General features: G+C 30.2%; 4 protein-coding genes across 5 annotated transcripts; 2 read left to right on the top strand and 2 right to left on the bottom strand.

The window, feature by feature from the left end:
* The first annotated feature begins 196 nt into the window (after positions 1–196).
* Positions 197–3,908, top strand: LOC128958959 (protein lin-31-like). The gene is made up of 3 exons (XM_054304928.1): positions 197–822; positions 2,708–3,106; positions 3,653–3,908. Exons 1-3 carry the CDS (start codon positions 197–199, stop codon positions 3,906–3,908), a joined length of 1,281 nt encoding a protein of 426 aa, XP_054160903.1.
* Positions 3,909–4,800: 892 nt separating this feature from the next.
* On the bottom strand, positions 4,801–8,235 carry LOC128958868 (coatomer subunit beta'-like). Of its 2 annotated transcripts, XM_054304825.1 has the most exons (5): positions 8,180–8,235; positions 8,027–8,110; positions 6,200–7,896; positions 5,012–6,131; positions 4,801–4,928 (listed from the first exon to the last, which is right to left on the bottom strand). In XM_054304825.1, exons 2-5 carry the CDS (start codon positions 8,027–8,029, stop codon positions 4,890–4,892), a joined length of 2,859 nt encoding a protein of 952 aa, XP_054160800.1. In that variant the 5' UTR covers positions 8,030–8,110; positions 8,180–8,235; the 3' UTR covers positions 4,801–4,889. The 2 variants fall into 2 exon arrangements, with proteins under 2 accessions (XP_054160800.1, XP_054160799.1); XM_054304824.1 differs by lacking the exon at positions 8,180–8,235 and having other exon boundaries at positions 8,027–8,171.
* A 567-nt stretch (positions 8,236–8,802) lies between these two features.
* LOC128958869 (coatomer subunit beta'-like) lies at positions 8,803–10,234 on the bottom strand. The gene is made up of 2 exons (XM_054304826.1): positions 10,069–10,234; positions 8,803–9,846 (listed from the first exon to the last, which is right to left on the bottom strand). Exons 1-2 carry the CDS (start codon positions 10,069–10,071, stop codon positions 8,818–8,820), a joined length of 1,032 nt encoding a protein of 343 aa, XP_054160801.1. The 5' UTR covers positions 10,072–10,234; the 3' UTR covers positions 8,803–8,817.
* A 1,147-nt stretch (positions 10,235–11,381) lies between these two features.
* LOC128958956 (putative uncharacterized protein DDB_G0279653) lies at positions 11,382–14,554 on the top strand. Its single transcript, XM_054304925.1, has 4 exons — positions 11,382–11,823; positions 12,772–13,278; positions 13,348–13,718; positions 14,551–14,554. The coding sequence occupies exons 1-4, from the start codon at positions 11,428–11,430 to the stop codon at positions 14,552–14,554; spliced, it is 1,278 nt and encodes a 425-aa protein (XP_054160900.1). The 5' UTR covers positions 11,382–11,427.

Raw genomic sequence — 14,554 nt, 5'->3', positions numbered from 1 at the left:
TAAATACATTCAATTCAATTCAATTCAATTACTCTAAAAAAATTGTTTTTCATAAATATTTATATATAAATATATTGATATATATATATACTAAATAACAATTTTTTTATACATATATATATTATTTATATAACTAAATATTATATATATATATATATAATTAGCTGAGGATAATGATGATGATAATGACCTGGATATGTATACAACAACAACACCATCGACATCGACATCATCGGCAACAATATCGTCGCCTATAATAATAATACCGACCATACAATCGGAACAAATTAATTCAAACAATATTCATAATCACCAGCACATCCAAAGTGTCATCAAAACTGACCACAAATTATGCGATCAATCGGCTGCTACTGCTGTGGGAGGATCAGCGGCAGCCGTGGCCTCTCAATCATCGGACAGTGGTCTGACTATCGGCGGCGGTAACAACACGGACGAGACCAACAACGCTAGTAGTGGTGACCAACAGATCAGCTGTTCGAGTGGTGACCAGAAAACTAAACCCCAGTATTCGTACGTAGCGTTGATAACAATGGCTATTAAGTCGTCGCCCGACCGCAGTCTACCGTTGGCCGGTATTTACGAATGGATATACAAACGGTTTCCGTATTTTAAAAAAGGTGACAAAGGCTGGCAAAACAGTATCCGTCATAATCTCAGTTTGAACGAGTGTTTTATGAAGATTCCCATTGAAATATCGACTACCAGTGCCCGTAAGGGTAACAAATGGGCACTACATCCCAATTATGAGGATATGTTTGTCGATGGGAACTATAAACGGCGTAAGAAAATCAAACGAAACCGGTATTTAAAAAAAGTTTTTTTTTATTAAGTTTTTTGTTTTTTGTTATTGAAAATATAAAATTAAAACTTTTAAATCAAATTATATATATATAACAAAAAATTTCTTAAAATAATTAATATGTAATTGTTTTTTGTCAATAGTTTTCCCGAAAATCTTATTTTTATTAATTTATTTTTTAATTTTTAATTTTATGTTTGCAATTAGCTAATTATTTTATTATAGTTTGAAAAATTAATTGAAATTACTAACTAAAAACAAATAATAATAATAATTTCAGTATTTTTTATTAGTAATTAAAAAAAATATAAGATACAAGTTGACACTATATTGATATATTACTGTATGATTAATAATTTTTACTAATATATTATATTACTTATATACTGTATATTAACAGTACTATATAACTACTAATACTACTAACTTAAATATATAATTAGCTATTATAGTTATTATAATTATTACTATTACTAATATACCGGGTATTATAGGAACAATACATTAGATAATAAGTTAAATTTAAAAAAAAATAAAATAATTTTAAACATAAAATTTAATTCTATATATATAAAAGGGCCTTACATTAATCTCGGGCATGGGGTTTTTGCTATAATTCTTAAACGGAGTGAGATACATTAATTTTGTAAAAAGTGTATTAAAATGTGATTTACGCGTGAGACTATAAAATATTTAATTTTTAATTTTAATTACGTGATCATATTTATTCTGAGATGTTTGCAAACCACTATGTCAGAACCTTACCTATAAATGATAGAAAAAAATTTCATCAACAATATTGTAGAGCTTAAATTGGAAATTTATGGGAAGAAAATTTTTTTGAAATTAATCAAAAAATAATCTTTTTATGGTTTTTCAAACTTGTAGAAAAACACATTATATAAAATAGTCGAAAATAAAATGACATTATTTATGGACAATAGACACTTAATAGATAAAGATTTTAATACTATTACTTATTTTGAAAACAAAATTTTTTTATGTTAAATATTTTTTTAGATAATCAAACTTAATTACAAATTACATTATCGATTTACTATATTGTTTTTTATTATAATTTAATTATCTAAAAAAATATTTGACATAAAAAAATTTATGTTTTCATAATAAGTAATAGTAATAAAATCTTTATCTATTAAGTGTCTATTGTCATAAATAACGTCATTTTATTTTCGACTATTTTATATAATGTGTTTTTCTACAAGTTTGAAAAACCATAAAAAATTATTTTTTGATTAATTTAAAAAAAATTTTCTTCCCATAAATTTCCAATTTAAGCTCTACAATATTGTTGATGAAATTTTTTTCTATCATTTATAGGTAAGGTTCTGACATAGTGGTTTGCAAACATCTCAAAATAAATATGATCACGTGATTAAAATTTAAAATTAAATATTTTATAGTATCACGCGTAAATCACATTTTAATACAATTTTTACAAAATTAATGTATCTCACTCCGTTTAAGAATTATAGCAAAAACCCCATGCCCGAGATTAATGTAAGGCCCTTTTATATAAATTATAAATAATAATAAATTGTTTTCAATGAATCTCCTATATATATAAAAAAAATTATCATTTAAACAATAGCTAAAAAGTATGTTATAAATTAATATTTATAATTATTAAAAAAATAGACTACAATTTAACCACAAAAATTAAAAAATAAATAATAATTTAAATAAATTTACTAATAATAATAATAATAAGTTTTTAAATTGTTTATAAATAACATATTTTAGACAATTTTTATTTAGCCATTAATTATTATTATTTATTTATGTATTATTTTTTTTAAAAAAATATATCTTATTTTTAAATATATAAAATTAAATTTAAAAATATATATATATATTAAAATATAGGACATCACCATACGATACCAGCAAAGTTTTCATGAACCACCACCACCAACAACACCATCACCAAGTGGTCCAAACAGTACCCAATATGACTGCCTATTCGCGTAACGTTGCCGCCTATCATCACCGATTTGATCTGTCGACACCATCGCTACCGCCCGGTTCGATGATATCACCGTTTCCCACTAGCAGTGCAATGGCCGCAGCGGCGGCCGCGGCAGTCGTAGCCGCCGATAACCAAACCAAACACTACTATCAAACTTATAATACCTGTCAATCACTTAATAATAATAATAATAATAACACCAACACCAGCAACAACAACAACACTACTACTTCTACTATCAATGATTTTACTACCCATTGTTGGTCCCCGTTATCCAATCTTCAATCACAGTACAGGTATGTTGTATTTTTTTCTGGGGGGGGTAGACCTAATAATAGTTGTTTTTTTTATTAGATACCTATACCTCTATAGATTGACTATAGATTATATAGACATATATATATATATATATATATATATATATATAGACAATAGTTTATATCTATATATTCATAGAATTTTATAGACTATAAATAAATCAATTTTTTTTAATTAATACTGTAAATCAACAAAAAAATAATATTTAATACAAAAATTTAATGATTATATAATAATATATTTATTTTAAAACTAATTTTACTAATAATACTAATAACTAATTTAACTAATAACTAATTTAAATAAAAACTAATACTAAAATTAGATACAAAATTTTTATTATATATTTATAATTATATACTATATATATTAGTATTTATATATTTAAAAACAAAAGATTATAGAAAACTTATATTTCTATTAAAATTATATATTAATTATTTAAAAACTTATTATTATTATTATTTCAAAAATATATTGACGATATATATATATAATAATTTTTTTTATATATATCAATATAGCTGTCCCAACACAACTAGCCTACAGTCCTATCACAACACTAACAACAATACGTATAACTCGTCGACAATACCGTCGTTGTCGTCGTCGTCGACGACCACATCGTTTGATAGCCGAGGAGTAGGAGGAAGAGGTAGTACCGACCTATTGGCCAGTTCGGTAACTACCGGTGCTGTCGGTAGTGGTGGTGGTGTCCTTCCGTCACTCAATCTCGACAATATCAATGTTATTCAGCAGCAGCTTAGGTATCCGTATTGAATAAAATAATTAAAATTAATTATATATTAAATGAATTTTATTAAAATCTACAATTTTATCTACAATTATCTTTTTTTAAAAAAAAACAATATAATATTAATTATTTGATATATAAATAATAATAGATTAATAATTATAATAATAATTATAAATTCAATTAATTCAATTGATTTTATTTCATTCAATTATTTTCTTTATATAAATTTAAGTTAATTTTATGTTTGTTTGTTTTTTTAAAAAAAAATTTGAATTATATATCCAATATTTTTTCTATAATAATAATAATTATTATAAATTATTTATACTCACACTATGAGTACAATATATATATATATAGGTTTTTATGTAATTGAATTGTATGTATTTTTTTTAAATAAAAAATAAGTTATAATAAAATATTTAACTAAAAAATAATTATAAGTTATAATAACATTATGACTAAAAAATTAGTTTTTAAGTTAAAATTATAAGCATATGTTATAACTTATAATTATATCATATAAATTGAATCTTAAATAATAAATTTTCTAAAAAATTAATTAAAGTAAACTAAAATTTGATAAATACAATAAAAATTTTTAATATTTTTAATAAAATATAATCACCGTAATTTAATTAATTGCTAAATAAAAAGCAACAGGCTAATTTATTATTGCAATTAAACAATTAATTTAAATATAGATAATAATAATAATTTTATAGCAAAATAAATAATCAACAAAAAACACAGTTTAATATCAAATAAATCTTTATTTTATTTATACTGTATATAACTTATAATATTAATAATAATAATAATAATTAATAAATTACAAAAAATGAAACATTTAATGATTAAAAAATATTATATATAAATATAAATTATAGTTTATTTTTATTTATTTTATCTTATCTTTTTAAATATCAATTGCTAAGTCAAAGAGATTTTCATTTTTATAAAAAAAACTCAACTTTAAAATTTGAAAAAAAATTATTATTCAATTAGTCTTCACTTAGGAGATCCTCATCAATGTTGATGTCCTATAAAAAAAAGACAATAAAAAAATCATTTATTATTATTATTATTACTGTAATATATATAATATCTATGAAAAACAACTTACATCGACATCAACGTCGACATCATCGATGTCCAGATTATCCAAGTCTTCGTCTAAATCGCCTAACGAACTGTCCATAACATCTGCCGCCGATTTACTATTGTATACATCGCCGCCTTTGCTGTTGTCTTTGGGCAACGAAGACAGGGCTTCCTCGAAGTCGACACTCTCTTTGCTGGCACTTCGGGAATGTTGCTGTTGTTGTTGTTGGTGTGGTAGCGGACTATAGACAGCACCGCTAGCTTCGGCTTTCCATTCTTCGATCGGATTACGTTCGTGATTGTACGGTACGTTCGGATAGTTTATTGCCCGCTCATACTGTTGGCCATCATTGCCCGCCGCCACCAGCCGTTTGCCATTCAAATATTGTTCAGCTTTCAGTGAATCATCAAAATTGGGAAACAGATTCTCATACTCGACCGGATCGGCCAATGCTTGGGCCGACTTATCCGACTTTGTCCGTGCGGTTACACTATCTTTCCATAGTTGCAAAACTTCCGATACTTTTGACGGATAATAGGTTCGGGCAAAAAATGCCGCTTCAGGTAAACGATTGGTTTCGATCAATACGTCCAATGCTTTCGATGTATTACCCAAAATAAAATGCGATAAAAACGATACATTATTGATGCCTTTTTGTTGGGCCGAATCGGCCAACTTTTCGACCATCGATGCATTGCCCGATGATGTGGCCAGCAATAGTAGGCCGGCATAATCTTGGGCATTGTGCAGACATTGTTGAGCTAAATCAAATTGACCCAAAGTGGTGGCCAATTCGGCCAATTGTTTCCATTTGTGTTCGTTTTGGGCGTCCAGTGCCAACTGATAGGCAATCTTTGTGTCGCTCAACTGTACGGCCAAATCAAACCGGTGTTCGGGATCAGTGGATACGGTCAGCGCTTGCTGTTTGAAACCTTGTTTTTCCAGGAAATGTGCGACACGTGTCCGCTGTTCTTTGGGTATCGACGGCAGTATTTGGTCGGCAGCGGCAAAATCGCCTCTCATGACAGCCGTCTGGTATTCGAGAACCGATAGCAGTAGCGAATAGGAGACAATATTTAGCTCTTTGTCGCCCAAATAGAGCCGATTTTCCCGCGGAATATAACCCAACAAATATCTGGTTCTGTAAATCGAAAAAAAATCAGTTACCGATTAATTACCCGATAATTATACAAATAAAAAATTAATTACCGATCCATATGGGCAACGGTGACAATTTCGCCGCCGACATAATAGTTGAGACGATTGACACTATTGGTGTAAATAAAACAATCGCCAATCCATAGCCCAGTTCGGACCGATTCCTGTAGTTCGGCAATAACATCGAAAGCATCGTCAATACCGTCATCGGTAACCGTATCGCTGCTGCGGCCATCCCGGGCCTTAGCTACAGCTTCGGGACTATATTTCAGTATATAATACGAATCGTCGGTAGCTATGCAAACCAGATCGCCGTTTTCCGACCAGAAAACATTTTTCGGTTCAATTTCTATTCGCCGTATCAGTTCCAGCGAATCCCATTCGTAGAAAGCTAGACCTGCGGTCGATTTAACGCCCAACATATGGCCACCGTAGATACTGTCGGCACCGTATTCGGGTTTAAACGATTGTTTTTCTTTGAAATTTTTGAATATCTTAATATTGGTACCGTTTTCCCGGACGGCATACTCGGATGAGTCCAGTGCCCAGACAAACTCCTGGGCCGAACCGAAACTCTTGTTCCTGAGGGTCAGTGCCGTATAGATAATATATTCGCCGTCACCGCATACGACCACAAATCGGCCGTTCGAGTTATGCGATATTGTCTGCGGATATATCTCGCAACTGCCCATATCTTTGACACTCAATGGTAAAACGTTACCGTCTTTTAGTTCATCACCCGATTCGCCGCCACCCGAACCCATTGCCCTGATGTTTGCCTGTTGTAGTTCCGAATGTTTAGCCCATACAATCTTACCGGAACTGTCCATCGACATTGCCGGTTCCTCCCGACCCAATTTGATGATAATACTGCCCTCATCGTAGCCGACGGCCACCGCATTCGATCCTTTCAGACAACATATCGTCCAAACTCTTTCCAACCCGTAGTTCAGTGTACTCTCCAAGCGATAGGTATTCAAATGCCAGATCCTCATCGTTCCGTCCTCCGAACCGGTCATAATAATCGGCAATTCCGGATGATAGCAAACCGATGAAACATTCTGGGCGTGACCATCCAGAGTCTGTACACATGTCTTTGTCTGATAGTCCCAAATCTTCACCAACCGATCATCAGCACCGGATATCAGATACGGTTTATCACCCGAATGACAATAGTCAACACAGTTGACACCTTTTTCATGTCCTTCCAATGTAAAGTTCGGCGACGATGAACCCATTTGCCAGACTTTGACCGTACGGTCCAGGGAAGCGCTTGCGAACGTATTGTTATCTTTCGGATTGACCACAATTTGCATAACATAATGTGTATGGCCTTCGAATACCTGGGTATGAGCCCAGTTCTTGTCCCAATTCCACAGTTTAATTAGCATATCATCGGATGAGGTCAATATGTACGGTTGGGTCGGGTGGACATAAATGGATCGGATATAATCGGAATGGGCTTCAAACGAGTGGACCCGTTCCTGGGTATTATAGTTGAACACACGGATGGTCATATCATCCGAACCGGTCACTATCCAATTTTTGCGGCTAACAAACTTAGCGGTACGTACGGGTACATCGCATACGTCGAAACTTTTGACCAATTGTTGGCTGTCGTGATTCCAGACATGTACCTGACCCGAGTATAGGGAGGCCAACATCCACGGCTCAAGCGGGTGTAGATCACAACACTTGACCCGATCCGAACGGGACAGTAGTTTGCGGCGGACGTCAAGTTTTAGTGGCTATTATTAGTCGGTCGGTCGGGCGATGCGGTAGTTAAGAGATAGAGAGAGAGAGAGAGATAGAGTTAATAACATCGAGAGAGTAGTTCGGCCGCCGATTAGTTGGCCGCCACCCGATTAGTATACATACCATTGTTGTTGGTGTTGTCGATGACTTGTTTTTGTTTTTTTCTGTCCACTTATTCAGCGGCGGGTATGTAATGACACGTCTAGTCTAATGTAATGTAATGTAAAAATTCAATGCAATTGTGTTGTTATTATTAGCCAAACATTTAGTGATTACCGTATATGACGTGTAAGTACTGTATAGTTAGTCGTCTATAGTATAGTGTGTTTACTGTATGTGTTGTGTGTTGTTTGGCTATTGTATATGAATAATAACTTTCGGGCCATTCATATACTATGTTACAGTTTATTCTAATTGTATTTTTAAAACAAATTTTTTTATATAAATAAATATATTATTAAATAATAAATACTTTATGTTTAATTAATTAATTTAGTTTTATAATAGTAATTATTATTACAATTAAAAATTATTTATTTATTTATTATTATTTTTTTTAAATAAATATATTATTAAATAATAAATACTTTATATTTATTTAATTAATTATTTTTTATTATTAAATAATAATTATTATTACAATAAAAAATTATTAATTAATTAATAGTTTTTTATGAAAAAATAAATTTTATTTCAATTATAATTTAGTTAACAAAAAAAATACAAAAATTTATTCTACTTTACTATCAACTATAAAGTATATAAAAGTTTTGATAAAAAAGTTTTTTTTTAGAATTAATTAAAACTAAAAAAATTATTATTATTTTAAAAAAGATAAAAATGTATCAAGTTTAATTTACTAAATTAACATGATCAGTTAATTATCATAATTAATTAATTAATTAATTATAAATTCATTTATCTTTCAAACTCAATGGTAAAACATTATCATCTTCTAGTAGTAGTAGTTCATCAGCCGATACGCCTCCTATTGGATCAATGTTGACCTCCTCCGCCTCCTCCCTGTCCACCAATTTCAAGACAATACTGCCCTCATCGTAGCCGACGGCCACTGCATCCGACCCTTTCAGACAACATACGGACCAAACTCTTTCCAATCCGTAGTCCAATGTCCTCTCCAGCCGATAGTGGTTGTCGGCCGCCACCGAATCCCATAGACGTATAGTTCCGTCCTCCGCACCGGTCATAATAATCATCGGCAATCGCGGATGATAGCGTACGGACGATACGTTTTTGGTGTGACCGTCCAATATCTGTACCACTGTCCCGGTCTGATAGTCCCAAATCTTGACTAAGTGGTCGTCGCCACCCGATATCAGATACGGTTTATCAGCCGATGGACAATAGTCAACACTGTTGACACCTTTTTCATGTCCTTCCAATGTAAACATCGGTTCCGATGATGAACCCAATTGCCAGACTTTGACCGTACGGTCCAACGAAGCGCTGGCAAAACTGTCGGTATCTTTCGGATTGACCGCAATTTCCATAACATAATGACTATGACCTTCGTATACATGGCTTAGCGACCAGTTTTCATCCCAATTCCATTGTTTGATTAGTTTATCGTCGGATGCGGTCAGCAGATAGGGTCGGGTCGGATGGACACAAATAGATCGGATATAATCCGTATGGGCTTCAAACGATTGAATCAACTCCCGGGTTGAATAGTCGAATACCCGTACGATCATATCATCCGAACCGGTAATTATCCAATTTTTACGGCTAACAAATTTTGCCGACCGTACGGGTTGACCACAAACATCGAAACTTTTGACCAACTCCTGCGAGTCGTAATTCCAGACATGTACCTGACCTGTGAACAGTGAGGCCAACATCAACGGTTCAGTGGGATGTAGATCGCAACACTTGACCCGATCCGATCGGGACAGTAGTTTACGTTGGACATCAAGTTTTACTGGCTATCGGGTGTGGTTCGGGTGCGAGAGAGAGAGTGGAGAGAGAGAGAGAGAGAGAGAGAGAGAGAGGAGTTAGTTAAACAAATGTATTGACAACTTTCGGGTACTTATGACTGGCCCCACACAATCGGGTGCTTATGACTGGCCCCACACAATCGGGTGCTTATGACTAGCCCAACACAATCGGGTAGTTTCGGGTAATAGACCGGCCATTAGTATACATACCATAGTTGTTGTTGTAATTGTTTTGTCGACTTTTGTCTACTATTTTTCTTCTTTATTATTGTTTGTTTTTTTATGTCCGACTAATTCAGCGGTGGTTAACAAACATATAAATTCAATGCAAAAATTGTTATGTTTTTATATATATATAGTCTAACATTTTATTGATAAATACCAGTATTTGACGTGTATTATAGTCTATTAACTGATGCAATATTGTACTAAATTAAACTCTAATTTTTATTTAATTATTACATATCTGAGGGTGAAATCAAATTTATAATATAAATAAACTAATATAATCTTAATTAATTTATTTTATTTTTTTAGTAAATATATTTATTTATGCTTAAATGTGTTAAAATATTTGCTTAATATTGGTGTAATATCAATATTTGTATTTTTGTTATCAATCATATAAAGTTTTTTATATTTATAAATAAATAAATTAATTTATTTTTAAAACTGATGAATCATATATATATAATCAAGATAATTTTATTAGTTAGTTAATATACAGTTTATTACAATAATATACAATAATATATTGTATATTATATTGTTTATTACCTGATAATTATTGAATTGATTAAATTATTAATTTTTATTTTTTTTATTTTTTGAATAAGTTATAAAAATCAATAAATATTATATGTTTAGACAGTAATTATAAATTATTATTTATGTAATTAGTAATTATTAGAAATTAATTATATATTTAGTAGTAGTAATAATCATAATAAACAAAATGAAAAATGTTTTAGTAATTTAATATGTTTTTAGTATAATTTATATATTTTTTTTAAATAATTAATTTTTTTTGATTTGTATTATTAAAATAATGTATATTTTTTAAAATTGATATTAATAAAATTGACAACAAATTAAATTTTTGATTTACTTATTATTTAAAAAAAACTTGTTTTTTGTATTTCTATATTATTATTGTATTTTATTTTTTAAAAAACTAATTAATTAATATTTAATTAATTAATAATTAATTATTGTGTTTTATTTCTAACTGTTTTCACCTATTAATATTTAAATTTTTTTTAAATTTAATTTATAGTTATAGTTATAACTCGTGCGACAATAATATCAATGTTTAAAAAAAATCAATTAAATATAATATATGTTTAATAGCGAGACCTTTAGAAAAAAAATGTAAACTAAACAATGATTTATAATTTAATTAATTAATTATTTATGTGTTTATCAATATAAATGATTTTTTTGTTGATTTAAATCAAATCCAAAATAAAAACTTATATATAATTAGATTTATAAATAATTAAAAAAAATATGAATCTATTATTATTAAACAATTCAATAAACTTAATACTAGTAGTAGTAGTGGTAGTAATGTCTACATTGTTATCAAATAATATGATACTATCGGATATTTTTATTGTCAATGACGATGACTATGTTGCAGATGGTGGTGGTGGTGGTGGTAACGGTAGCAGTGGTGATAATAAGTATATGGATATAAATAATAAAAACAACAACAAACATAATAATAATAATAATCCTAATCCTAATAATAATCCTAAACCGTTATATCCTATACTAAACGAGGCCTGCAATCGTGTAGTGAAAATTGTCGATAAATGTTTAGATAAAAAATGGTATAAAACATCAACAGTGTTTACCACCGATGATGCTGATGATAATGATGATCAGGTGATGATGAAAGTTACCACAGATCAGGACAGTTGCTGTAAAGCTAAAGAAAGGCAATGTTCTCATAGAAGAATAGTAAGTTCCCTGTTTTGGTGGGGGTTTATTGGATCCACCCCCCCCCACCCCCGAAAAAAATAAGATATCATAATAATTGGTGTCAATAGTAGTCTATCAATATATGCCCCGTATATACCCTGAAATACCCGATCTTTAAATCTAACTAAACCAGGTGTAAGTGTTAGGAGGAGACCCTATCCCTCCCTCCCTCCACCCCAAACATACCGTACATAACCCATAACTTATTGAATGATGAGAGAGAGAGAGAGAGAGCACTAGTAGTAGTTGTCTCTATGGTAGGGAAATTCAAAAATAAGTGTTGTGTTTGGTTACCCCCTTTTTTTGTACCGAGAAAATTATAGAGGGGGGGTGGGGTTAGTATTATATATTTTTGTTGTGTATGTATGTATGCATGTATGTGTGTGTGTGTATATGTATGTATGTGTGTGTATGTGTGTATGTATGCATGTATGTGTATGTATGTGTATTTTTGTGTGTGTATTTGTGTGTGTGTGTGTGTGTGTATGTATGTGTGTGTATGTATGCATGTATGTGTATGTATGTGTATTTTTGTGTGTGTATTTGTGTGTGTGTATTTGTGTGTGTGTATTTGTGTGTGTGTGTGTGTGTGTGTGTGTGTGTGTGTGTGTGTGTGTGTGTGTGTGTGTGTGTGTGTGTGTGTGTGTGTGTGTGTGTGTGTGTGTGTGTGTGTGTGTGTGTGTGTGTGTGTGTGTGTGTGTGTGTGTGTGTGTGTGTGTGTGTGTGTGTGTGTGTGTGTGTGTGTGTGTGTGTGTGTGTGTGTGTGTGTGTGTGTGTGTGTGTGTGTGTGTGTAGATCCATATCCTTAATCTTAATCATATACTGTAGTAGTCTTGAGATATCATTTTTTTTTTTTTTTAAAGTTTTACCTAAAATACTAACAATCAATAGTGTTTGACTATAAGCTTATGTATGCAATTATTATAGCACCGGATGTGTTACGAAACTTTTACGGATGTATTAGGATTTGCCCAGACATTTGACAAATGTCAGACCCGATTGGGACTGAATACTAACGTCGAGTTTTGCCAAAAATATCAACAGCTAAACACTATCGTCAATCAGTCGTCAATGTCGGGCACCTGTCGATCATATATACCCTGTTTCGACAATCTGGACGTCGTAATCGGGCCGTCAAATAAAGTCGTCGATATTCTGGACGATCCCGTATTGTTTCCGCGGCCGCGGCCGTCGTCGCCGCCGTCTAAACATCAGTCGATGACTACTACTACTACTCCACCATCGATGCGCACCTGTATGTCAACGGTAGTCAAACTAGACAACTGTCTAATTAGAAAGTGGAATATAACCAAAAATATTGATAATAATTATAATTATAACGTAATGATTAATAGTAATAATAATAATTTAACACAAACTAGCCGTCAATTATGTTGCTATCAACGGGAGCGTAGTTGTAGTCTAAAAAAATTGGTAAAAATTATTAATTAATTAAATTGATATTTAAATATTTTGAAAAGTATTTTTTTAATTTATTATTAGCTAAATAAATGTAATCTAAGTCCTGGTGAACGTCTAGACAATGATCTACAACAGCAATACTACCGGCGCTTATATAGAAAATGTAATAACAATTTATGCGATCAATTAGTTGATAGACTTAGACAACAAATCGATGGTAAGGGTAGCTATGATGGCAATGATGGCGATGATAGTGCCTGTACTGAGTATATACCGTGTCTATCATCCAATCCTAACGGTGATCCCAGTCCTCGTCGACGTCATCAACTGGCAATGATGTACTCATCATCATCAGCGACGACGACTGGTATATCATCACCACATCATCATCAGCTGATGGACAGTCATATAATTATTATTAGTAGATATTTATTATTATATCCGATAATTTCGTCGATAATTTCCAAAATATTTCCAACATTTTTTTTATTTAGTTTTTTATTTATTATAATTTGATTATTTATTTTTTTTAAAAGTTAAATAGTTATTATTATTATTATTAATATAAATAATAATATACTGTATATACATTAATATTAGCATTTAGTAGTCATTTACACAAATAGTAATTTATTTAATTTTTGTTGTTGAAAATAATAAATTAAATTAAATAATACTAATATTTAGTATTGAATATATTATTAATAGTTTAGACATTTATTACAGTTATTATTATTATTATTAGTAATTTTTTTATCTATTATTTTGTTGTTGTTATCATCAATATATTATTAGTCATTAAATAAATAAATGATACATATTTTTTATTTAGGGTGCAATTCAATCAAACTAATTATTGGTTAGTGATTAGGCAATATGTTTGATCATATTTTTGTTTTTTTTTTGATGATAATATTATAATATAAAACTACATATATTTTTTTTAACAAAAATAAAGTTATATAATAGTATTGTATAGTTTTTTGTAAAAAATATATTTTTCTAGCAATAAGTTATATTTGTGTAAATTTAATAATAATAATACCCGGAAGCTATAAATTGAAAATATTCATATAAATATTGAATATATATTATTATTATTATTAATATTATAATATATGACACCCACTTAATATATACAGTATATAATAAAATATATATTAACAATATATATTATATATATATATTATATATTATATATATTAATATATATTATATATTAATAATATTGAATTATGCATTATTGACACTTTAACTATTATAATATAATATATTATTTGAAAGCTAA

Source organism: Oppia nitens, unplaced genomic scaffold (genome assembly GCF_028296485.1).
Source record: "Oppia nitens isolate AA-2021 unplaced genomic scaffold, nextdenovo-longstitch-racon4-pilon3 scaffold3_pilon_pilon_pilon, whole genome shotgun sequence".
In the NCBI taxonomy this organism is placed as follows: domain Eukaryota; kingdom Metazoa; phylum Arthropoda; class Arachnida; order Sarcoptiformes; family Oppiidae; genus Oppia; species Oppia nitens.
Note: the sequence above shows the minus strand (reverse complement) of the source record. Positions and strands in the feature narration are given on the sequence as shown.

What these genes read in the sequence shown, in the direction of transcription:
- LOC128958959 (XM_054304928.1), top strand. Translation starts at nt 197, where the DNA reads ATGTATACAACAACAACACCATCGACATCGACATCATCGGCAACAATA. An exon ending in AAGAAAATCAAACGAAACCG is followed by an intron (nt 823 to 2,707) that starts GTATTTAAAAAA and finishes ATTAAAATATAG; the next exon opens with GACATCACCATACGATACCA. An exon ending in AATCTTCAATCACAGTACAG is followed by an intron (nt 3,107 to 3,652) that starts GTATGTTGTATT and finishes ATATCAATATAG; the next exon opens with CTGTCCCAACACAACTAGCC.
- LOC128958868 (XM_054304825.1), bottom strand. An exon ending in ACCGTTGCCCATATGGATCG is followed by an intron (nt 6,132 to 6,199) that starts GTAATTAATTTT and finishes TTCGATTTACAG; the next exon opens with AACCAGATATTTGTTGGGTT. An exon ending in ATGTCGACGTTGATGTCGAT is followed by an intron (nt 4,929 to 5,011) that starts GTAAGTTGTTTT and finishes TTTTTTTTATAG; the next exon opens with GACATCAACATTGATGAGGA.
- LOC128958956 (XM_054304925.1), top strand. Translation starts at nt 11,428, where the DNA reads ATGTCTACATTGTTATCAAATAATATGATACTATCGGATATTTTTATT. An exon ending in AATGTTCTCATAGAAGAATA is followed by an intron (nt 11,824 to 12,771) that starts GTAAGTTCCCTG and finishes CAATTATTATAG; the next exon opens with CACCGGATGTGTTACGAAAC. An exon ending in GTTGTAGTCTAAAAAAATTG is followed by an intron (nt 13,279 to 13,347) that starts GTAAAAATTATT and finishes ATTTATTATTAG; the next exon opens with CTAAATAAATGTAATCTAAG.